General features: G+C 44.0%; 1 protein-coding gene across 1 annotated transcript in view; it reads right to left on the bottom strand.

Annotated features, from left to right (window-relative positions):
- CHST15 (carbohydrate sulfotransferase 15) overlaps nucleotides 1–24,103 on the bottom strand; it is a 124,915-nt gene that overhangs the window by 39,151 nt on the left and 61,661 nt on the right. Inside the window, exons 2-5 of the mRNA XM_077455572.1 lie at nucleotides 9,492–10,109; nucleotides 7,046–7,385; nucleotides 4,822–4,968; nucleotides 4,582–4,738 (exon numbers count right to left, since the gene is read on the bottom strand). Of these exons, the coding sequence (XP_077311698.1) occupies nucleotides 4,582–4,738; nucleotides 4,822–4,968; nucleotides 7,046–7,385; nucleotides 9,492–9,839 (992 nt within the window). The 5' untranslated portion in view covers nucleotides 9,840–10,109. The remainder of the gene's footprint in view (nucleotides 1–4,581; nucleotides 4,739–4,821; nucleotides 4,969–7,045; nucleotides 7,386–9,491; nucleotides 10,110–24,103) is intronic.

The following is a 24,103-nucleotide window of genomic DNA, read 5'->3' as shown; positions in this document are numbered from 1 at the left end:
CTGTGTTCAAACCAGAGTCTAGCAGACATCCCGGGTATGATAACGTTTATAATATAATAAAGAATAATAAAAATTATTCAATAATGTAATCAAATCCAAAAACACTGAAAAAGGGACACTTTTTGGTTGCTATGGGCAATCTCCAAATTCCAGGCAGAAAAAAACTGTATTCATAGTATAAAAGTGCCTGCAGGGCACTGCACAGACAACTAGGGACAAAGGGGGTGTGTATTTTTTAATACAGTACTGTAATCTGTAAGATTACAGTACTGTGTGTGTTTTGTGTATTTTAACTTTTTTGAATTTGCTGCCGTTCTCCGCTCCCGTGCGCCGTAACGTCGCAGGGAACGGAGCTCGGCGGCATTCGGCACTGTGAATCGAGCGGAGGACAGCTCGATCACACAGCGCGGGGGACATCGCTGGATCCAGGGGACAAGGTAAGTAACTCTCCCTGTGTCCTCCCCTGCATCCAGCGAAGCCATCCCGAGTCTGGCTCGGGGTTACCGCTTCTATCAGCAAATTCCTAACCCGAGCCAGACTCGGGATTACCTCTAGGGGGGTTAATAAACATCTGTCCTCATTCCTCTCCACAGTGTAACCTCATCATCCTCAACCCCAACACCCCCTCCATAATCATCATCCTCAACCCCATCACCCCCTCCATAATCATCATCCTCAACCCCATCACCCCCTCCATAATCATCATCCTCAACCCCATCACCCCCTCCATAATCATCATCCTCAACCTCATCACCCCCTCCATAATCCTCATCCTCAACCCCATCACCCCCTCCATAATCATCATCCTCAACCCCGACACCCCCTCCATAATCATCATCCTCAACCCCAACATCCTCAACCCCATCACCCCCTCCATAATCATCATCCTCAACCCCATCACCCACTCCATAATCATCATCCTCAACCCCATCACCCCCTCCATAATCATCATCCTCAACCCCAACACCCCCTCCATAATCATCATCCTTAACCTCATCACCCCCTCCATAATCATCATCCTCAACCCCATCACCCCCTCCATAATCATCATCCTCAACCCCAACATCCTCAACCCCATCACTCACTCCATAATCATCATCCTTAACCTCATCACCCCCTCCATAATCATCATCCTCAACCCCATCACCCCCTCCATAATCATCATCCTCAACCCCAACATCCTCAACCCCATCACTCACTCCATAATCATCATCCTCAACCCCATCGCCCCCTCCATAATCATCACCCTCAACCCCATCACCCCCTCCATAATCATCATCCTCAACCCCAACAACCCCTGCATAATCATCATCATCCTCAACCCCAACACCCCCTCCATAATCATCATCCTCAACCCCAAAACACCCCCTCCATAATCATCATCCTTGTCCCTCTCCACAGTCATCCTCATTCCTCTCCACATTGTAACTTCATCACCCACTTCAATCTCCATAGTCTTCCTTATTGATCTCCCTCATTCCTCTTATAATCATCATCCTCATCCCTCTCCAGAATGATCCTCATCTATCTTCACATTGTAACTCCATCATTCTCATCTTTCTCCATAACCATCTTCACTCTCCATAATCATCCCAACCCCTCCCTGCTTTGTAACCCATCATCCTCATCCATGTATTCTCTATGGGCGCTTTCCTCCATTATCTCTATTAAAGAGGATTAGAAGCAAAATCCAGCAGGAGCTACAGAGTATAAAAGAGAAGAGAGGCGCCTCTAAGTGTAGCAATATGTTGCTAAATGTTGTACCTTCATTAAATGTAACCATATTGCTACACTTAGAGGCACCTCTCTTCTCTTTTATAATCAGTTGTGACATGACGCTACTTGCATATCAAGACATCGCTTGTATATCAAGTCAAAATGTATTTAAAAATGTTATTTTTAAAATCCTCAAGGATAAAAGGTAATGCAGGATCAGGATGTGCCAATACAGGAGCAGAAACAAAGGCAGCCTTGAGAATCTCAAAAAAACTGCAGTGAAAATTACAGGAATTTAACCTGTTCATGATGGAATTCGCACTTCTTCAATTTACAATGGAGATTGTTCTCTCTTAGTTTCTGAAGCACACAACAGACATCTGTGTGGTGGCTCTCCAGGGACTTGGAAAATATGAGGATATCGACGACATAAACCACCACACACAACTGCAACAAATCTCGGAGGACATCGTTAATAAATTCCTGGAAAACTACCAGGATGTTACAAAGGCCAAAAGGCATTACCAGGTACTCATAATAGCCTGTTCTGGTATTAAATGCAGTTTTGCACTTGTTGGCCTCCTTAATCCTCACGAGATTGTATGCCCCTTTCAAATCAAGCTTTGTGAAAACCGCTGCTCCCTTGAGGTGGTCAAATAACTCTGCAATCAACGGAATCGGATAGGCATTCTTAAATTGTGAAACGATTGAGACCCCTATAATCAATACAAGGTCTCAGTTCACCACTCTTCCTCTTCACAAAGAAGAAACCAGCAGCAGCAGGAGATGAGGATTTTCGGATGAAACCTTGAGAAAGTGTGTCTGCAACATACTCCTCCATGGCCTTATCCTCCAAGACCGACAAAGGGTAAACCCGGCCACGAGGGGGTAGGGAACCAGGTTGAAGGTCAATTGCGCAATCATACAACCGGGGTGGAGGCAGACTACCGGCTTGACCTTTGTCAAAAAAAGGCTAAAATCGCGGTACTCCTCTGGCAGGAAGGAGAGAGAAGAAGTGCACAGGACCTTGGCTACCTTCTGGAAGCACGTCTTACTACATTATGGCAACCAGGAGAGAACCACAGCATGAAACCAATCAAAAAAGAGGGGTTGTGCCTCTGTAAAGAAGGATAACCAATAACCAGCGGAAACTTAGGTGAGGAAATAACTTGGAATTGGATTATCTCATGGTGAAGAGCCCCTACGGCCATGAACAACAGAATCTCATAAGTCACATGGGCAGGCTGTAAAGGTCTCCCGTCAAAAGCCTCAATGGCAAGTGGAGTGTCACACAGCTGCAGTGGAATCGAGTGCTTTGATACAAAGGCAGCATCAATGAACATGCCTGCAGCCCCAGAGTCGATTAGCGACTGTATCTCGATGGACAACTCAGCCCAAGAAAGTGTAACCAAAACCAGAGGCTTATCCTTCTGGATAATTGGGGCCGAAACAACGCCACCTAAGGCCTGTCCATGATAGGACCTCAAGGTTTGGGCGTACCCTGGGCGAGTAGGACAAGACTTAAAAAAATTACCTGCCTGGCCACAATAAAGGCACAATCTCTGCCTCCTCCTAAGGGTTCTCTCATCCGCAGAGCGACGCGTGAAGCCCAAGTGCATGGGTTCATCTTCACTGACCGACTCTGTACCAGGAGTCATGGGAGGTGAGGGAGGCATGGGTGGGACTGCAAAGCTCCGGGGCAAAGGTACAGGAGGCTTCCGCAAGTGCTCCTTAAAAGAAAGTCTTTCTCTGAGTCTGGAGTCAATGAGGATGGCAAACGTGATCAACTTCTCCAGCTCAGTGGGTATATCTCGGGCTGCTATCTCATCCTTGATGGTATCTGATGGACCATCAGAAAAAGCAGCCACGAGGGCCTCATTGTTCCAAGCAAACTCTGCTCCCAGAGTATGGAATTAAATGGCGTAATCAGCAACAGTTCTTGTACTCTGATGGACATGAGGAACTTGGCAGTAGACGCGGAGCGTGCAGGAAGGTAATTTGATTCCCCCACCACATTATTATTATATTGGATTTATATAGCGCCAACAGTTTTCGCAGCACTTTACAACATAGATGGAGAAATCTGTAGTGCCAATTATTGTATTTTGACAAGCAGCAACCGTGGCTGTCTGAATACCAAAACAGTGCCTGCACCGGATTGGATGCAGGCACTGTTTGACAGAGAATTTTACGCTTGTTCCTTTGACAAAGTCAAAAAGTCGACTTTTGTTAAGCCTAGTGGTGCCAACAGGGCTACCCACAACAAATGTTAGCCAATTCAGCAAGAATCAGCTGAAATGCAATCTGTGTATGGCTGCTTACTGACCAATGGGCTGGGCTGTGTCCAGACACCAATTTAGGGGAAATAAAAATGTGGCTATATGAATTGTAACCAATTTGTAAATTTTTTTTTTAGATTTATCAAAAGTGTAAGGGCCTACCTAAACAATTCATTCAACTTGTATCCAATCAGGCAGGTTCTTGTGCAACATAGTTATTAGTAAATCTAAAGGATATTGTACAATTAGGTCCTAAGATGTACAGTGAGCCTAATAAAAAACATTCCATCATATGCTCTGCCTGTCTCTAACCACTTTTGGTGTGTAATGGTCACAAACTGGTCACAGCATAAAAGCATACAGTGTAGTTTGGTCCATCAGTAACCCCCCCCCCCCAGACCTCACCCAGCCCATTTCATACCAGCACATATTTACTCTTGCATTAAGACAATGTCAGCACGGAATTATGCATTGGGGGGGGGGGGGGGGGGGCAGTTATCCTGACTTGCATTGTCTTTTGATTTCTCAGAATTTCGTGTCCAAAATATTTTATTGACTTCATGAGTCTTATTAGCCTTTGACTGACCTCTCCACAGGATCCCGGAGCATGACGAGGAACTTGGCTTGTGGCTGGAAGGCATGAATGAAGTCTTGGATGAGAACAGGCGGTTCTGTGTTGGTGACATTATCGTAGAAATAAGACCAGGCACTATTGTCCCACATGGTGGACGCACTGGCTTCTCCTGAAACAAAGGCCACTTTCTGTTATCTCACATAAACATAGAGCACATAGGATCTCCCTATTGTATCCTGCACAGTTTCATACCTATAAGAAAGGGATCCCTCCTCCCTGCATCCCCTCCTGGGTCTTCACTGTGATAATCTTGGATTTTCTGTGCTGCCCAATCAAATAAGTCCAGGTAATCCTCCAATGGGAAGGGTTTGTGAAATGGCTCCTTTAGTCTGACAATTCCTTCAGGAGATAAATAGAAAAGAAACCAATCTTAAAGCAGACCTTCACTCAAACAGCTTTCTAATACCCCCCTCTACTTTAAAAAAAAAGTTGACTTCCAATTTCTTTTACCCCTTTTATTTATGCTATCCCTGCCACCCAATGCCATTCTTAACTAGGCAAAACTTTTTTTTACTCTCCTCCATCAAATATCCCAGGAGGCATTAAATTCCATAAAGAACGGCAGTGCAAGATCTTATGCATGCGCACACAGAAATCTGGCACCATGTATTTTTACCTATTGTTCTATGAATAGAGAATAATAATGCCTCCTGGGTTACGTGGCTTCAGTGTCCCAGGAGGCCTTACTATGCCCCATTCATAGAAAAACATGTAAGCAGACACACCATCAAATGTGCAAGATCTGGTACCGCATCATTGAGAGGGGTGGTTGCACGAGCTAGCCAAGTCCTCATGATGTAAACAAGAAAGATGGTGGCATGGGACTTGTAGGAGGACAGCGATGCAAGAGAACAAGACAATGCTGGATCAGTTGGGCTTGTAATTATATTATAAAACACAAAAAGAAACACAAGATATACAGTTGTGCTCATAAGTTTACATACCCTGGCAGATTTTATGATTTCTTGGCCATTTTTCAGAGAATATGAATGATAACCCAAAAACTTTGCTTTCACTCATGGTTAGTGTTTGGCTGAAGCCATTTATTATCAATCAACTGTGTTTACTCTTTTTAAATCATAATGACAGCAGAAACTTCCCAAATGACCCTGATCAAAAGTTTACATACCCCAGTTCTTAAAACCATGTATTGCCCCCTTTAACATCATTGACAACCTGAAGTCTCTTGTGGTATTTGTAGGTGAGGCTCCATCGTCTCAGATGGTAAAGCTGTCCATTCCTCTTGGCAAAAAGCCTCCATTTCCTGTAACTTCTTGGGCTGTCTTGCATGAACTGCATGTTGGGGATCTCCCCAGAGTGGCTCCATGATATTGAGGTCAGGAGACTGAGATGGCCACTCCAGAACCTTCACTTTATTCTGCTGTAGCCAATGACAGGTCGACTTGGCCCTGTGTTTTGGATCATTGTCATGTTGGAATGCCCAAGTACATCCCATGCGCAGCTTCCTCGCTGATGAATGCAAATGTTCCTCCACTACTTTTTGATAACATAGTGCATTCATCTTGCCATCAATTTTGTAAACACAGAGATCACGGTTCTCTGAGGGGAGAAGAGAGAGATCGTGTGTTCATGCAGAGAATAACCACCGATCTCTCTCTTCCCCTAGCAAGTCCCACCCCCCCTTCAGTTAGAACAAGTAGCAGGGAACACAGTTAACCCCTCTATCGCTGCCTAGTGTTAACCCCTTCACTGCCGGTGACATTTTTAAAGCAATCAGGGCATTTTTATAGCACTGATCACTGTATAAATACCAATGGTCCCAAAAATGTGTCAAAATTGTCCGAAGTGTCCGCCATAATGTCGCAGTCCCGATAAAAATCGCAGATCACCGCCATTACTAGTAAACAAAATAATAATAAAAATGCTATAAATCTATCCCCTATTTTGTAGACGCTATAAATTTTGCGCAAACCAATCAATATACGTTTATTGCGATTTTTATTACCAAAAATATGTAGAAGAATACATAATCGGCCTAAACTGAGGAAAAAATGTGCTTTTTAAAAAGAAAAATGGGGATATTTATTATAGCAAAAAGTACAAAATATTGTGTTTTTTTTTTTTTTAAATTGATCCTTTTTTTGTTTATAGCGCAAAAAATAAAAACCGCAGAGATGATCAAATACCACCAAAAGAAAGCTCTATTTGTGGGGAAAAAAGGCCGTCAATTTTGTTTGGGTAAAACGTTGCATGACCGCGCAATTGTCAGTTAAAGTGACACAGTGCTAAATTGCAAAAAAATGGCCTGGTCATTCAGCAGCCAAATCTTCTGGGGCTGAACCGGTTAAGTCTACAGTTTAAGCTTTTTTTTAGGGAGTTTCACTTTAACATGCAAGAATCACTTTTAGAGTAATCAATATACTGTATGCTGGAATTGCTAAAAAAATTATTTTACCGAAACGTTTCCTTGTCCACCAGTGAGGCTCCTTGATGACAGAGAATTGGACATTAGGGTGCAGACGTAAGCGGTCATAGAGGTCTGTAGTGCCACATTTGGGCTGCCCAATGATGTAAAAGAGGGGTAAACAACGCAAGCGGTAATACTGCCCCTCAATCAGCTGAAGTCGCTCCTGGAACCCCTGCCGCAACTCCTCAAAAATGGCGTGTAAACGCTTGGCATATAAGGAATAGCCATTTTTCCCATAGGGATCAGTGCTGTGATTCCCCTCATACTTCTGGTACCAGCAAGGGCTGCGACTGAGGCCTAGGAACTTCTGCGGGATGACAGAATACAGCTGGAAGAAAAAAAAACCGGCAGAAACCGATTCAATAAATAATCGCCTGAAACAGGAAAAAATATGTTTTTAAATTTAAAAATGTAGAAACCACTGATAAAAATATATATTTGTAATTCATATATCTAGAAAGCAAAATAAAAGACAAACTGAAGATTTGGAATGCATTGTGGAAAAACTGCACGTTTGTGTTTTCATTCTGGAAAAAGTGGGTAAGGGTTATATCCCATGTGAAGTCTTTAAACTGTCCCTGCTTCATTGCTACTGCACTGCAAACCCCCCCACCCCCCCCGCAACATGCTGTGGTTTCTCCCGCCAGCTAATATGCCCTGTAGTGACTTAAAAGCTGGTGGCAGGAACTATTGCGTGCAGCAGGGGAACAGGTATTTCACATACCCAGCAGTGTGGAATACATGCAGTATCTCCACCAATCTCGTCTCCAAATATCACCCATATCGTCCTCTCCACTCTCCTCAAGACCTCCTACTCTCAAGCTCTCTCGTCTCCTCCTCCCATCCTCATCTCCACGATTTCTCCAGAGCCTCTCCCATCCTCTGGAACTCGCTACCTCCACTGGTCCGGCTATCCCCCTACTCTTGCTACCTTCAGGCGATCCCTGAAAACTCATCTCTTCAGGGAAGCCTATGCCCTTGTACACACGGTCGGACATTCCGACTGAAAATGTCCGACCGCGTTGTCGGATAATCCGACCGTGTGTGGGCTTCATCTGACTTTTTCCATCAGAATGTCCGACCAACAAAGTTTGAGAGCTGGATATAAACATTTTCTGACAACATGATCCGTTCGGACTTTGTCCGATCGTTAGTAGAGAATTCCGATCGGACAAAGCACCACGCATGCTCAGATCAAATTCCTAGACCAAAGCTATTGGCTACTAGCCTAAACGTAGTCCCGTCGTAACGAAATAACGGCATCACGTTCCGAACAATCGGATTTTCCGACAACTTTGTCCGACCATGTGTATGCAACACCAGTTTCGGACAAAATCCGTCGGACAAAATCCGACAGATTTTGTTGTCGGAATGTCCAACCGTGTGTACAAGGGCTAACACGTCTCTAACTAATCTTCTACCACTTCCATCAGCTCATTCCCCACAGTTATAACCTTTTGTACCACCTGCCCCACCCTATTAGATTGTAAGCTCTTCTGAGCAGGGCCCTCTTAATCTTCTTGTATTTTATTGTATTGTAACTGTATTGTCTCCTTTTTATATAATGTAAAGCGCTGCGTAAATTGTTGGCGCTATATAAATCCTGTATAATAATAATAAATAATAATAATAATATCTGGGTAGAAGTTAAGAGGCAGAGTTTCAACAAACAGGCTGCAGCAAAGTATATTAACTCTTCTACTACAGATATGGTTTTGTATACAAGGGACCTTATGCTGGCAAGGTCAGTTTAATACTTTTTAGGTGACCAACTGGCAACCATTCCCTTCAAGCTTGGCCATACATACACTGAGCAAAATTCGGCCAGTTCAGTGTGTAGCAGTCCCTGTGTAACAGATGTTGATTGTTTGGACATGTTGCAAACATTTTCTTGATTAGTGGGTGTAGCTGTCAGAATACACTGTCCCGGCAGGGAAGGAATTTTTCCATCCACCTCATTTGTGTGGATGGAGGAATCTTTTTTCTTTTTTTTTTTTTTTGTTCAGGCCACCGGCTGAACAAAAAAAAAAGCACTAGCACTGTATAGCCAGCTTGCCCCGTGACACTAGAACAAGAAATATGGGTGGCAGAGGTCAGGGTCAGAAACACATGGAACGAAAAAATAAATAAATAAATAGAAACTAACAGACTTTCTGACCCTTAACTCTTAAAAAAAAAGTAGAAAAAAAAAAACACTGTGTTTTTGCTTTTGTTTCCACCCCCCCATTGAAGAGATGGCTACTAACCATTTATCAGAAATAAGAGGATCTCTCTCCAATGCGGATGAAGACAACCATAAAACTCCAACATAGGTTCTAACCCTAACCCCACTCTATCCAAAGCAATCAAAAATATATATAAGTTATAAAAACAATTAAAGCGTCGACAAAAAGAAGCCACAAAGCAATATAATGTTGTTTTAGGATATTCATACATGTGGTTCATATTGCTCCAGCTCTGCCACATCGGGGATCTTACGTCCTGTTAGCCGAATCTCTCTTTCCTTTGCAATAGAGGCATCCAAGCGGGGAGTAATGAACGTTACATTTACTGAACAGGGCTGGACAGACTGGACAATGGTTTTAGGTCTCTCTGTGCTGGATTGGTTGTAAGTCAAGGAGAGAGGTGAAGAGAAGGCCTGAAACAGTTCTGATGTTCCTCCAGACAATACGTAAGATGCAACCACCAAAGCAGTGATTGATAATGCCACCAGCAGGCTGCACAGTGTTCTTTTACCAAAGCCCTTTTTCAGACTCCCTCCGGCACCTTGTGTCGCTGGCATTCCTAAGACGGAAGCTGATCTCCAGATCCAGCTTGCTTTAGGATGGTGTCAATGCCGAATCCAGTAAGTCTCTGCCATGTCCACACTGGTGCCTGAACATGCAGGCATAGGACACATGGATACATGGACCGGAATTGCTTTGTCGGTAGCTACAATGCAGTACATGGGATGTAGTGGGTTGCAGGTGCATTCAGACTCTTCATCACCTCTGTTCGGACAAAGTTTATCAGGCACGCTGTAACCTTTCATTTTTGTCTTTCTTCATGCGTCCTGGATGGAGAAAAATTAGATTCATCAGAACATGGACAGAGAAGGAAAATGCAGCAATAAAATGCATTTAAACCCACAAAACAAAAATGTTATATATTGCAGCTATGAAGATTAGCATCAAGGAATGACGACACAGTTCATTCGCTAAACCTTGCAGACATGGGCTTCCTCTGACCCACAGTTCATGACTGAAACAAACAGGGTTACTCCTCCTTGGGGTTTCCAGCATTCCTCTTCCAGTGCTACACAACAACATAAATGCTTCAGTCAGCCTCCTGGCTTATATTTGTAGTGCCACTACTCTGGTCTCACGCTTCAGGGCTCTGTCTGGTCCTCCAGACCATCTCACAAAACCTAGACTCTATCACTTGCAGCTCCCTGCTGAACTGGCCCACGCCTGGCTTCTAGACAGGGGCCTCCTGTTTTCTGGATGGAGCCCTGAACTCTACGAGCATACTATATAACAAGGCCTGTGCATACCTGCACAATGAGAAGGTACTGGTCATCAAAATGTGGACCTAGGGCTGGAAGCTTCATCCCACCCAATCCCATCCCACAAAGCTTCCAGTCTCCAGAAAGAATATCAGGATTTACCCATCCTGGGGAAAACTGCAAGGCCAGTTTTTTCCTAATGGGTCACACATCCCAACTTGCATTGGTGAGAACTCTAATGCCGCGTACACACGACCGGACTTTTTGACAACAAAGGTCACAATTCGATCGTATGTGGGCTTTATCGGACCTTTGCTTGCCTTTAGAAATAGAAAATAGAACATGTCTTAAATTTTTTCCACCCGAACTCCGCCGGACTGAGAAATCCGTTCGTGTGTATGCTAGTCCGACGGACAAAAACCGACGCTAGGGCAGCTATTGGCTACTGGCTATGAACTTCCCTATTCTAGTCCGGTCGTACGTCATCACGGTTGAATCCGTCGGACTTTGGTGTGATTGTGTGTGGCCAAGTCCGTTCATTCGGAAAGTCCGTCGGAACTCCGCCGAAAGTCCGTCGGAAAGACCGTCGGACCTAGTCCCCCGAAAAAGTCTGGTCGTGTGTACGCGGCATTAGTGACACCAAATCCTCTCTATATTACAAGACTGGGAAGGCCTCTCACACAACTTACTAGTGCTTAGATGAGGTTGGTTGCATTTGTTTCCTTTAGCTAAAGCTTTTTTACCTTTATTTTCACCTGATAATCCTGTGAATAAAAACACTTCCTCTCCAAAAGTGACAACATTCACTACACTCTATCTATGGAGAGAGCTATGGTTGTGTCCCATAGACTTGTCAAACAAGTCTTCCCATCCCAGTTACATGGAGGGTTGGAAGGGTTGATTCATAGCTTACAGAAGATAACATTGTACTTTTAGTTCATGTCATAGGAAGTAACAAGAATACCCCATTTCTGGCAAGAGCAACAAGTATTTTCTGTAGTTCCTGAATATATTTTAAGCCTGAACAGTAAAAATTGAAGATCTATAGGCAAACCTCCCCCCCCCCCCCATTTTGGATAGTGCAAGGGAGGGTTATAACCCCTGTCAGATTTTTTTTCCTGCCATGTGTGTCCCATTGCAAAGGTTTCCCTTCTCTTTCTGCCCCATAGCCAAACAGGAAGTGAGAAGAATCCCTGCAAATTGACCACTTCCCTCCAGCAGGGCGTACATGAACGTCCTCCAGTTTCAGTGGTTATACCGGGATGATGCCTGCACCTATAGGCATCATCCCGGTATCGATCTTTTCAGCTGGCGATTCTGAACAAGGCAGAAGTGATTGGAGTGGTTAGTTAGCCACTCGATCACTTCTGCGGGTGGTGGATCCCACTCCCCTCCCGCCGCAGCCTTTACCGGGCTCTCCGGTTCAATCACGGGGACCGAGAGCGATGCGGCTGGTGGCGATGGCTGCCCTTTACAGAGAGAGAGAGGAACTACCATCGTTCCCCCTCTCTGTGTAACCCTGGAAACTAGGTCACTTCTGGTTTCACCCCTTTGTTTACCTGGCCACCAGCGGCCAGATAAGTAGCCGATCAGAGCGATAATTCTAGCCCTAGACCTCCTCTGTAACTCTAAACTGGTAACCTGTAGAAATTTTTAAACGTCGTCTATGTTGATTTTTAAGGTTCACAATTTGTCACCATTGCACGAGTGGGCGCAATTTTGAAGCATGACATGTTGGGTATTAAATTTACTTGGTGTAACATTATCTTTCACATAATAAAATATAGATTGGGCTAATTTTACCGATGTGTTTATTTCTTTTAAGTCAAAAAAGTTTTTTCCCATAAAATTGCACTTGTAAGACTGCAGCGCAAATACCATGTGACATAAAGTATTCCAACGACCGCCATTTTATTCTCTAGGGTGTCTGAAAAAATATATATACTGTTTAGGGGTTCTAAGTAATTTTCTAGCAAAAAATGTGTTTTTAACTTGTAAACAAAGGGTTGATTTACTAAAACTGAAGAATGCAAAATCTGGTGCAGTTCTACATAAAAACCAATCAGCATCAAAGTCTTATCTCTCAGTGAACTAGTCTGGGTCAATGACTAGATAATTAGCTCATGCTAATTAGGTTAGGTTTTAGTCATCTTGCGGTATATATATTTGTGGGAGATCTCAAATAAAAGGCGATTCCTGATGTACTCCAAGACTGGTGTTGTCTAGCTCTTGGGGGTTCCTATCCATTGGCGTCGTGTTCCAGGACTTAGGAAGCGGTATACTGACGGAAACACTCAAGCGGATTAAGGGGGATAGGTTCCGTCACAAATTAGTTTTTAACTTGTAAACAAAGGGTTGATTTACTAAAACTGAAGAATGAAAAATCTGATGCAGCTCTACATAAAAACCAATCAGCATCCAGGTTTTATTATCAAAGCTTAATTGAACAAATTTGAAGTTAGAAGCTGATTAGTCGTCTATGTTGATTTTTAAGGTTCACAATTTGTCACCATTACACGAGCAGGCGCAATTTTGAAGCATGACATGTTGGGTATTAAATTTACTTGGTGTAACATTATTTTTCACAAATTAAAATATAAATTGGGTTAACTTTACCGATGTGTTTTTTTCTTTTAAGTTAAAAAAGTTTTTTCCCATAAAAATGCAGCTCTACATAAAAACCAATCAGCATCCAGGTTTTATTATCAAAGCTTAATTGAACAATTTGAAGTTAGAAGCTGATTGGTTACCATGCACAGCTGTGCCAGATTTTTGCAGTTTCTAGTTTTAGTAAATCTACCCTCAAGTGTCAAAAAAAGGCTCAGTTCTTAAGTGGTTAATACAGCTACCACATCTAAGGACTATATTACATTTTATTGTTGGGCATAGCCTTCAAATAGTAATTGTGCTTTATTCACTGTTGGGTGCCCCAAGGGTTTTTTTTTTTTTTTCCTAAACAATAAAAAAGGTATTTTCAGCACTCAGTTCTGGACATTCTGATTTAGAATACGAGAAGCAAACGGTTCAGCAGCAAAGCCAACTGGGAGAAGTGTTCCAATTGATTGCAGAAAAGTCTGACAATTTTAGACATCAGCTGGAATTTTGAAATGCATTGTCTGCCTGGCTTGTCCAGGATTAAAGCAAAAAGAAAAGCTCAACCGGAAAAATAGAGAACAATAGCTGTGAAGGCAGTTTGATTGTGTAACACATCACTGAGGCTCTTATTTATCAAAATGTCGGAAATTATTACTTTCTGCATCGCTCCGAAATAACCAGTATGGAGATGAAAGTTTAAATATGCATTTTCCAGAGCGAGTTAAAATCTGATTGATGGCATCAGAAAATACTGATGTATATTTAGTACACATTGATTTTTTTTTCTATATGTGAAAAGGATTTGGCAGCTTGGAGACTGCAAGTGTTAAATGTGTTCAAGAGCTGCCTGATTCAGTCATTGCTTACAGTCATGGGTTCAAACCTCTCAATGGGGCAATTATGAGCTCCTCCGTCCATTGGTGGCATTTGTTGTCACACATGCATTTTTAAATTGTTGGAAACTATAAGCCCTTGTACACACGGTCGGAGATTCCGACAACTAAATCCGTCGCAGTAATTCCGACAGATTAATTCCGGAAGAGGTCCGGAAGTGATGTTGCATACACACAGTCGGACTAAATTGTCGGAAAATTCGATTGTACATAACGTGATGACGTTATTTCGTTACAACGGGACTACGTTCAGGCTAGTAGCCAATAGCTTTGGTCTAGGAATTTGATCTGAGCATGCGTGGCACTTTGTCCGTCGGAGTAGGCTACACATGATCGGAGTATGTCCGATAGGAGCATTTTGTTGGAAAATTTTATCGGCAAGTTGGAAAACTTGGTCCGTCTGATATTCCGACGGAAACAGTCCGATGCAGACCACACACAGTCGGAATATCCGACAAAACGGTCCGATAGGACACATTCCGTCGGAATCTCCGACCGTGTGTACAAGGGTTTAGAACAAGGATGGCCTAATCCTTGGATTTTTCTCTCCCCTTCAGAAAATAATAAAGTATTGCATGGGTGTAGGCAGGTGCATAGCCTTCCCATCCATAGGTAGCCTAGTGCCATTATTGTATGGGAAGGGAAGTCTAAGCCCTTGTACACACGGTCGGACATTCCGACAACAAAATCCGTCTGATTTTTTCCGACGGATTTTGTCCGAAACTGGTGTTGCATACACACGGTTGGACAAAGTTGTCAGAAAATTCGATCGTTCGTAACGTGATGACGTTATTCAGTTATGACAGGACTATGTTCAGGCTAGTAGCCAATAGCTTTGGTCTAGGAATTTGATCTAAGCATGCGTGGCACTTTGTCCGATCGGAATTCTCTACAAACGATCGGACAAAGTCCTATCGGATCATGTTGTTGGAAAATTTTTATATCCAGCTCTCAAACTTTGTTGGTCGGGCATTTCGACGGAAAAAGTCAGATGAAGGCCACACACGGTCGGATTATCCGACAACACGGTCCGATCGGACATTCCGATGGATGGATGTGTACAAGGGCTAATAAGGGAATTATTCGTCCCTGAGAGATTACATGCTTTTAGAGAGGAAACTAGTCTGATTGGACTCCAACCTCTCGAGAGACTTTGGCAGCCATCTTGGGTGAGGAAACCTTTTAAATAGGGGAACCACATAAATTTGGCGCACTTTTTTCTTTTTTTTTATTGTGTTTTTTGGTAGGTGACAAACAACAGCAAACCGTGCAAAATGTAGAGCACTATATAAAAATGTTCACAATAATGAGGTTTGTTAAAGTGGTTGTAAACCCTTACAAACCACTTTGACCTACAGGTAAGCCTAGATTAAGGCTTACCTGTAGGTCCAAGAAATATCTATTTACCTGAAGACAGCCACCGCTGTCTACGGCGCATGCGCCGTAGACAGCGGTGCGCAGACGCACTGGGTAAGCCGCTGATCGCGGTGATATGCCGCGAGTGTCGGCTCCCGTGTGCATGCGTGGGAGTGACGTCATCACTGCTCCGGCGAATCACAGCGCCGGAGCAGCGAGACCCACCAAGAACATGGACGCTCAGAACTACAGGGGACAGCGGTGACTTTGCTGGCTCCTGTGTCAGGTAAGTGACACATAATGGACTACTATGCGATACATAGTAGTCCATTATGCTTTACCTTTGCAGGGAATGAAAGAGGAAGTAAACCCATCAGGGTTTACTTCCTCTTTAACCACATAAGCCCTGGATCACTTTGCTGGCCAAAGACCAGACCACTTTTGCGATTTGGCACTGCGTCGATTTAACTGACAACTGCGTGGTCGTGCGACATGGCTCCCAAACAAAATTGACGTCCTTTTTTTTCCCACAAATAGAGCTTTCTTTTGGTGGTATTTGATCACCTCTGCGGTTTTTATTTTTTTGCACTATAAACAAAAAAAAGAGCGACAATTTTGAAAAAAAAACATTTTATCGGTTTAGGCCGATATGTATTCTTCTACATATTTTTGGTAAAAAATAAGCGATTATTGATTGGTTTGCGCAAAAGTTATAGTGTTTACAAAATAGGGGATAGTTTTATGGCATTTTTATTGATAATTTTGTTTTCACTAGTAAATTTTTTATTGTGACTGCGAAATTATAGCGGACACATCGGACATTTTTGACACATTTTTGGGACCATTGTCATTTATACAGCAATCAGTGCTATACAAATGCACTGATTCCTGTGTAAATGACACTGGCAGTGAAGGGGTTAACCATTAGGTGGCAGTGTAGGGGTTAAGTGTGTCCTAGGGGTGTGTTGTTAACTGTGGGGGGCGTGGCTGTGTTTTACAAATCACTGATCTCTGCTCCAATCACAGGGAGCAGAGATCAGTGTCACTGTTGCTAGGCAGAACAGGGAGATGCTTGATTACTTTAGCATCTCCCCGTTCTTCCTCCCCGTGAGACGATCGCAGGTATCCCCACGGCGATTGGACTCATGGAGATCCCGACTGGTGCGTGAGCGCGCTGCCGGCGGCACGCACACGATGGCATAGCGGCAAATTTAAAGGGACGTACCTGTACACCCATTTGCCTGTCCGTGCCATTCTGCCGACGTACATCGGCGTGCGCTGGTCGGGAATTGGTTAATCATCAGAGGTCTGTAAATTAGCATAAAATATCAAAATCATTATGTAGTATACAAAAAATTAGTATAGCTTTGAGTGATAACCCAAGCAACAAAGTCGCCCACGGAGTGAACAATTAGAAGGACCCGCAACAAAGGGTGTTTCATATTTTAACCACTTGCCGCCCGCCCTATTACAAATTGACGGCGGCAAAGTGGTTTCATAATCCTAACCGGACGTCATATGACGTGATTAGGATTATGAGCCGCTGCGCGCCCCCGGGGGCGCGCATCGCGGCGATCGTTGTTGCGGGGTGTCAGTCTGACACCCGGCAACTACGATCTCGGTAAAGAGTCTCCGACGGAGACTCTTTACCATGTGATCAGCCGTGTCCAATCACGGCTGATCACAGTGTAAATGGGAAGAGCCGGTGATCGGCTTTCCCTCACTCGCGTCTGTCAGACGCGAGTAGAGGAGAGCCGATCGGCTGCTCCTCTGACAGGGGGGGTCTGTGCTGATCGATTATCAGCACAGCCCCCCCGAGGATGCCCACACTGGACCACCAGGGACACCACTAGACCACCAGGGAAAAGGTAATAAAAACCCATAATCCTCCCTAGACCACCAGGGTGCCAGTCAGCACAATGGGTGCCAATCAGTGCCCATAATGGATGCCAATCAGTGGCCACAATGGGCATCACTGATTGGCATGCATTATTGTTTGACACTGATTGGCATCCATTACTATAACACCGATGCCGCCTATGAGTGCCCACCTGTGCCGCCTATGAGTGCCCACCTGTGCCGCCTGAGTGCCCACCTGTGCCGCCTGAGTGCCCACCTGTGCCGCCTATGAGTGCCCACCTGTGCCGCCTATCCATGCCCACCTGTGCCGCCTATCTATACCCACCTGTGCCACCTATCCATGCCCACCTGTGCCGCCTATCCATGCCCACCTGTGCCGCCTATCCATGCCCATCCGTGCCGCCCATCTGTGCCAGCTATCAGTGCCAATTTGTGCCACCTATCAGTGTCCGTCCGTGTCGCCCATCCGTGTCGCCCATCCGTGTCGCCCATCAGTGCCACCTATCAGTGCCACTTCATTGGTGCCACATTGGTGCCCATCAGTGTAGCCCCATCAGTGCCCTTCAGTGAAGGAGAAAACGTACTTATTTACAAAGTTTTGAAACTGAAACAAAAAAAAACATTTTTTTTTTCAAAATTTTCGGTATTTTTTTATTTGTAGCGCAAAAAATAAAAACCGTAGAGGTGATCAAATACCACCAAAAGAAAGCTCTATTTGTGGGGAAAAAATGATAAAAATTTCATTTGGGTACAGTGTTGCATGACCGCGCAATTGTCATTCAAAGTGCGACAGCGCTGAAAGCTCAAAATTGGTCTGGGCAGGAAGGTGTTTAAGTGCCCTGTATTGAAGTGGTTAAAGTAAAAAGATGTAAGAACAAGGTAAAAGGGAGACAGCAAACAAAAATAAAAACAAAAAAAAAAGAGGGGAAGGGAAGGGGACTAAAGAAAGAGAGGAAGGGAGAGATGAACAGGGAGTAGGGGGTAAATAAAATAGAGGCTCTCTATCCTGCTGCCTGTGGGAAGACTTCAATCATTTCCCTTTGGGATCAATAAAGTATTCTGAATCTGAATTCCAATGAGAGGTCCTCGGAGGACACGGAAAATTGTTATCAGAGCCAATAAAACCAGGTCCCGTGGAGCCATTCTCCCCGTCGGTACAACAACAAGGTGCAATTCTCCATGAACTGAATCTTGTTACCCGCATGTATCCATTGGCTAACAGAGTTCGAGGTGATTTCCAATTAGAGGCAATGTGCCGCATTTAGGAGGTGGATAGTCAGGCATTTACGGTATTTCCATTTTGAGGAAGGACATCCTTGCAGGAAGCAGGCTGCCGGGTCGTTGATCAAAGAACAACCAAACCCGTAAGGTCTTGTATTAACAAACTCTCTCTGGTATTTGGCACTCCTCATTCACTAGACTGGTGTCCACATGAGATCACCTTATCCAATATACATTTTTTGCATAGAATTTACACCTGCTAGATTGGCTAAAATCTTCTTCAATCATCTGGTTGCTGGCGATGTGTTTAACCGATTTCATTCATATGATTTTGGGATAGTACAACCATCCAACAATTTTAGCTGAATGTAGTACAATGTGTAAAATCAGTCACTACAATAAGCATACACCTCACAGTGGATATTTGTTTGTTGGGATTGCTGGGCCCTTACAAAAGGTAATCCAAACTCTCCTAACCTTGTTCTATTAAGCCAGGAAAGGCATTATTTTTTCTTGGAAAAAAATGATTGCTCCGACCATTATGCCCTGTACACACGGTCGGAATGTCCGACGGAAAAGGTCCGATGGAATTATGTTGTCGGAAAATCCGATCGTGTGTGGGCTCTATCGGATTTTTTCCGTCGGAAATCCCGATGGAAAAAGTTTGAGAGCTGGATCTAAAATCCGATCGTGTGTGAGCTCTATCAGACTATTTCCGTCGGAAATCCCAATGGAAAAAGTTTGAGAGATGGATCTAAAATTTTCCAACAACAAAATCCAATCCGACTTTTTCCAATCGTTTGTAGAGAATTCCGACAGACAAAGTGCCACGCATGCTCAGATTAAATTACGAGACCAAAGCTATTGGCTACTAGCCTCTACGTTGTCCAGTCATACGTAATGAGCGTCACCTTGTTCCGAACAATCAGATTTTCCAAAAACGTTGTCCGACTGTGTTTATGCAAGATAAGTTTGGCACAAAATCCATCTGAAAAAATCCGATGGATTTTGTCGGAATGTCCGATCGTGTGTACAAGGCATTACAGCTTGGAAGGCTCTGATAAATAAAGCCCTGCCTCTTTAAAAAGGAATCTCCATGTCATACTAACCAGGAAAGTCTACCACAGTCCATACATAATATAAAAGGAAAAAGCAGATTTAACCACTTCAAACCCAGAAGGATTAACCCACTTCCTGACCAGGCCATTTTTTGCAATGCGGCACTGCGTTGCTTTAACCACTTGCCGACCGCCGCACGACGATGTACGTCGACAGAATGGCACGGGCAGGCATATGGGCGTACCTGTACGTCCCTGCCTTCCCGTGGGTGGGGGGCCCAATCGGGCCCCCCCCCCGGTGCCTGCGGCGGTCGGTATTCGTTCGGGAGCGATCCGGGATGAGGGGGCGGCCATTCATTCATGGCCACCCCCTCGTGATCGCTCCCGAAGAATGAAAATGCTCCGTGACATCACTTCCTCTCCTGTAATGTAAACACAGGAGAGGAAGTGATGTAATCTCTCCTCCGTGTCGGTATTTTTCGTTCCGACACCGAGGAGAGAGGATCGGTGAGTTGCACCAACACGACACTACACAGTAGAACATGCCAGGCACACTCACACCCCCCCGATCACCCCCCCAATTACCCCTGCCCCCCAGTCACAGTGACACCAATGTCATTATTTTTTATTTTTTGCATTGGTGTCATTTGTGACTGTAATAACTGTTAGGGCAGTTAGGGTTAGCCCCCTTTAGTTCTAATGTACCCCCCTAACCCCCCCAATAAAGGTTTAACCCCGTGATCACCCCCCGTCGCCAGTGTCACTAAGGCTGGGTTCACATTGCAGCGGTTTATGAGAACGAATGTGATTCGCACCGCACTGCAGTGCAAATCACATCCGATCTCTGTGCGATTCGAGTTCAGCCATACAGATAGTATGGCTGAATTCGCGCCGCACCCGCCGCAAATTCGCACGGGACCCTTTTTTTGGTCCGCAGCAGAATCGGATCGCATGGGTGTTCACACCATGCGATCCAAGTTTGCAGATCGCACTGCGATATGCGAACTGATCTGGGGGTGTCATTAACATTTCACTGACACTCCCAGCAGTTCGCATAGGGCAGTGTGAACTGCCGCCGGGAGGCATGCGATGCGGGAACCCGCCGCGGATTCGTGGCGTTCCCGCATCGCTCCAGTGTGAACCCAGCCTAATAAGCGATCATTTTTCTGATCGCTGTATTAGTGTCACAGGTGACGCTAGTTAGGCAGGTAGGTATTTAGGTTTGCCGCAGCTTTTTATAGCGCCAGGGACCCCCATATACTACCGCATAAAGCCCCCTGATTGCCCCCTATCAACAGTGATCACCATATAACTGTTACAGGTGACGCTGGTTGGTTAGTTATTTTTTTATAGTTTCAGGGCACCCGCCATTTATTACCTAGTCTCACTAGTGTACCCCTAAATTTAGGGGTGTCTACTTTCCAAAATGGGGTCATTTGGGGGGGGTTTGTGCCATCTTGGCATTTTATGGCCTTCAAAACTGTAACGCCCTTAGAAAGCCTGAAGGCGGTGCTTGGTTTTCGGGGCCCCGTACGCGGCTAGGCTCCCAAAAAGTCCCACATATGTGGTATCCCCGTACTCAGGAGAAGCAGCAGAATTTATTTTGGGGTGTCATTTCACATATGCCCATGGCATGCGTGAGCAATATATCATTTAGTGACAACTTTGTGAAAAAAAAAAAAGTTTGTAATATTCCCGCAACTTGTGGCAAAATATAAAATATTCCATGGACTCAACATGCCTCTCAGCAAATAGCTTGGGGTGTCTACTTTCTAAAATGGGGTCATTTGTGGGGGTTTTGTGCCATCTTGGCATTTTATGGCCTTCAAAACTGTAATAGGTAGTGAGGAGTGAAGTCAAATATTTACGCCCTTAGAAAACCTGAAGGCGGTTCTTGGCTTTCGGGGCCCCGTACGCGGCTAGGCTCCCAAAAAATCCCACACATGTGGTATCCCCGTACTCAGGAGAAGCAGCAGAATTTATTTTGGGGTGTCATTTCACATATGCCCATGGCATGTGTGAGCAATATATCATTTAGTGACAACTTTGTGAAAAAAAAATAAAAAAAAATTAAAGTTTGTAACTTTCCCGCAACTTGTGGCAAAATATAAAATATTCCATGGACTCAACATGCCTCTCAGCACATAGCTTGGGGTGTCTACTTTCTAAAATGGGGTCATTTGTGGGGGTTTTGTGCCATCTTGGCATTTTATGGCCTTCAAAACTGTAATAGGTAGTGAGAAGTGAAATCAAAAATTTACGCTCTTAGAAAGCCTGAAGGCGGTGCTTGGTTTTCGGGGCCCCGTACGCGGCTAGGCTCCCAAAAAGTCCCACATATGTGGTATCCCCGTACTCAGGAGAAGCAGCAGAATTTATTTTGGGGTGTCATTTCACATATGCCCATAGCATGTGTGAGCAATATATCATTTAGTGACCACTTTGTGTAAAAAAAAAAAAAAATTATTTTTTGTCATTATTCAATCGCTTGAGGCAAAAAAATAAAATATTCAATGGGCTCAACATGCCACTTATCAATTTCCTTAGGGGGTCTACTTTCCAAAATGGGGTCATTTGGGGGGGTTTTGTACTGCCCTGCCATTTTAGCACCTCAAGAAATGAGATAGGCAGTCGTAAACTAAAAGCTGCGTAAATTCCAGAAAACGTACCTTAGTTTGTAGATGTGACAACTTTTGCGCAAACCAATAAATATACAGTTATTGACTTTTTTTTTACCAAAGACATGTGGCTGAATACATTTTGGCCTAAATGTATGACTAAAATTGAGTTTATTGGATTTTTCTAATAACAAAAAGTAGAAAATATCATTTTTTTTCAAAATTTGCGGTCTTTTTACGTTTCTATCGCAAAAAATAAAAATCGCAGAGGCAATCAAATACCATCAAAAGAAAGCTCTATTTGTGGGAAGAAAAGGACGCAAATTTTGTTTGGGTACAACATTGCATGACCGCGCAATTACCAGTTAAAGCAGCGCAGTGCCAAATTGTAAAAAGACCTCTGGTCATTGACCAGCAAAATGGTCCGGTCTGAAAGTGGTTAATTGACAATTACATGGTCGTGCAACGCTGTACCCAAACAAAATTGACGTCCTTTTTTTCCACAAATAGAGCTTTCTTTTGGTAGCAAAAAATCTGTTTAACTTTAAAGTGAGTCTAATGATTTTACGGTGCCTTGAAAAAGTATTCATACCCCTTGGCATTTTTCACATTTTGTCATGTTACAACCAAAAAAGTAAATGTATTTTATTAGGATTTTATGTTACAGACCAACACAAAGTGGCACATAATTGTGAAGTGGAAGAAAAATGATAGTTTTCACAATTTTTTACAAATAAATATGTGAAAAGTGTGGGGTGCATTTGTATGGCACCCCCCTGAGTCAATACTTTGTAGAACCATCTTTCACTGCAATTGCAGCTGCAAGTCTTTTTGGGGATGTCTCTACCAGCTTTGCACATCTAGAGAGGGACATTTTTGCCCATTCATCTTTGCAAAATAGCTCAAGCTCTGTCGGATTGGATGGAGAGCGTCTGTGAACAGCAATTTTCAAGACTTGCCACAGATTCTCAGTTGGATTTAGGTCTAGACTTTGACTCGGCCATTCTAACGCATGAATATACTTTGATTTAAACCATTCCATTGTAGCTCTGGCTGTATGTTTAGTTTTCCGCCACACATAGCATTTTTGCTTTTAGGCCAAAAAGTTACATTTTGGTCTCATCTGACCAGAGCACCTTCTTCCACATGTTTGCTGTGTCCCCCACATGGCTTCTCACAAACTGCAAACAGGACTTATTATGGATTTCTTTCAACAATGGCTTTCTTCTTACCACTCTTCCATAAAGGGCAGATTTGTGGAGTGCAAATAGTTGTCCTGTGGACAGATTCTCCCACCTGAGCTGTGGATCTCTGCAGCTCCTCCAGAGTTACCATGGGCCTCTTGGCTGCTTCTCTGATGAATGCTCTCCTTGCCCGACCTGTCAGTTTAGGTGGACGGCCATGTTTTGGTAGGTTTGCAGTTGTGCCATACTCTTTCCATTTTCGGATGATGGATTGAACAGTGCTCGGTGAGATGATCAAAGCTTAGGATATTTTTTTATAACCTAACCCTGCTTTAAATGTCTCCACAAGTTTATCCCTGACCTCTCTCCTGCCGATGCCGTCTTCACTATCTGCTATCTGTTCCTCCGCATCTCTAGTTACCTGCTAATAAAAAAAAGCCCCTAATAAAAAAAAAAGCCGGTTTTTGACAAGTCCTTTTTTTTTAAATAGCTCTGAGCTGTCTTCCCTGAGCCATCATCTCCTGCTGCTATCTCTCCCTCTTCCATCTACTCCCCAAGCTATCTTTTCCAAAGCCGGCTCTCCTGCCAATGCCGTCTTCTCTATCTGCTGTGTTCTTCCGCATTGCTGTGGCGGTCTTCCTCTGCTGTGTTGTCACCTGCTGTGTGGCGTTTACATCCGCCATGGGGCGGGTCACGTCATCGGATGGCCACAGAAGAAGAGCGGCTTTTTTTAAAATTAGAGGGTAACCGGCTGCGCGGAAGAACACAGCGGCAGGAGCA

This window comes from Lithobates pipiens, unplaced genomic scaffold (assembly GCF_037356315.1).
Source record: "Lithobates pipiens isolate NorthernLeopardFrog02 unplaced genomic scaffold, aLitPip1_a1.2 Scaffold_25, whole genome shotgun sequence".
Taxonomy (NCBI): Eukaryota; Metazoa; Chordata; class Amphibia; order Anura; family Ranidae; genus Lithobates; species Lithobates pipiens.
The sequence above is the reverse complement of the archived record's forward strand: the minus strand, read 5'-3'. Positions and strand labels throughout refer to the sequence as shown.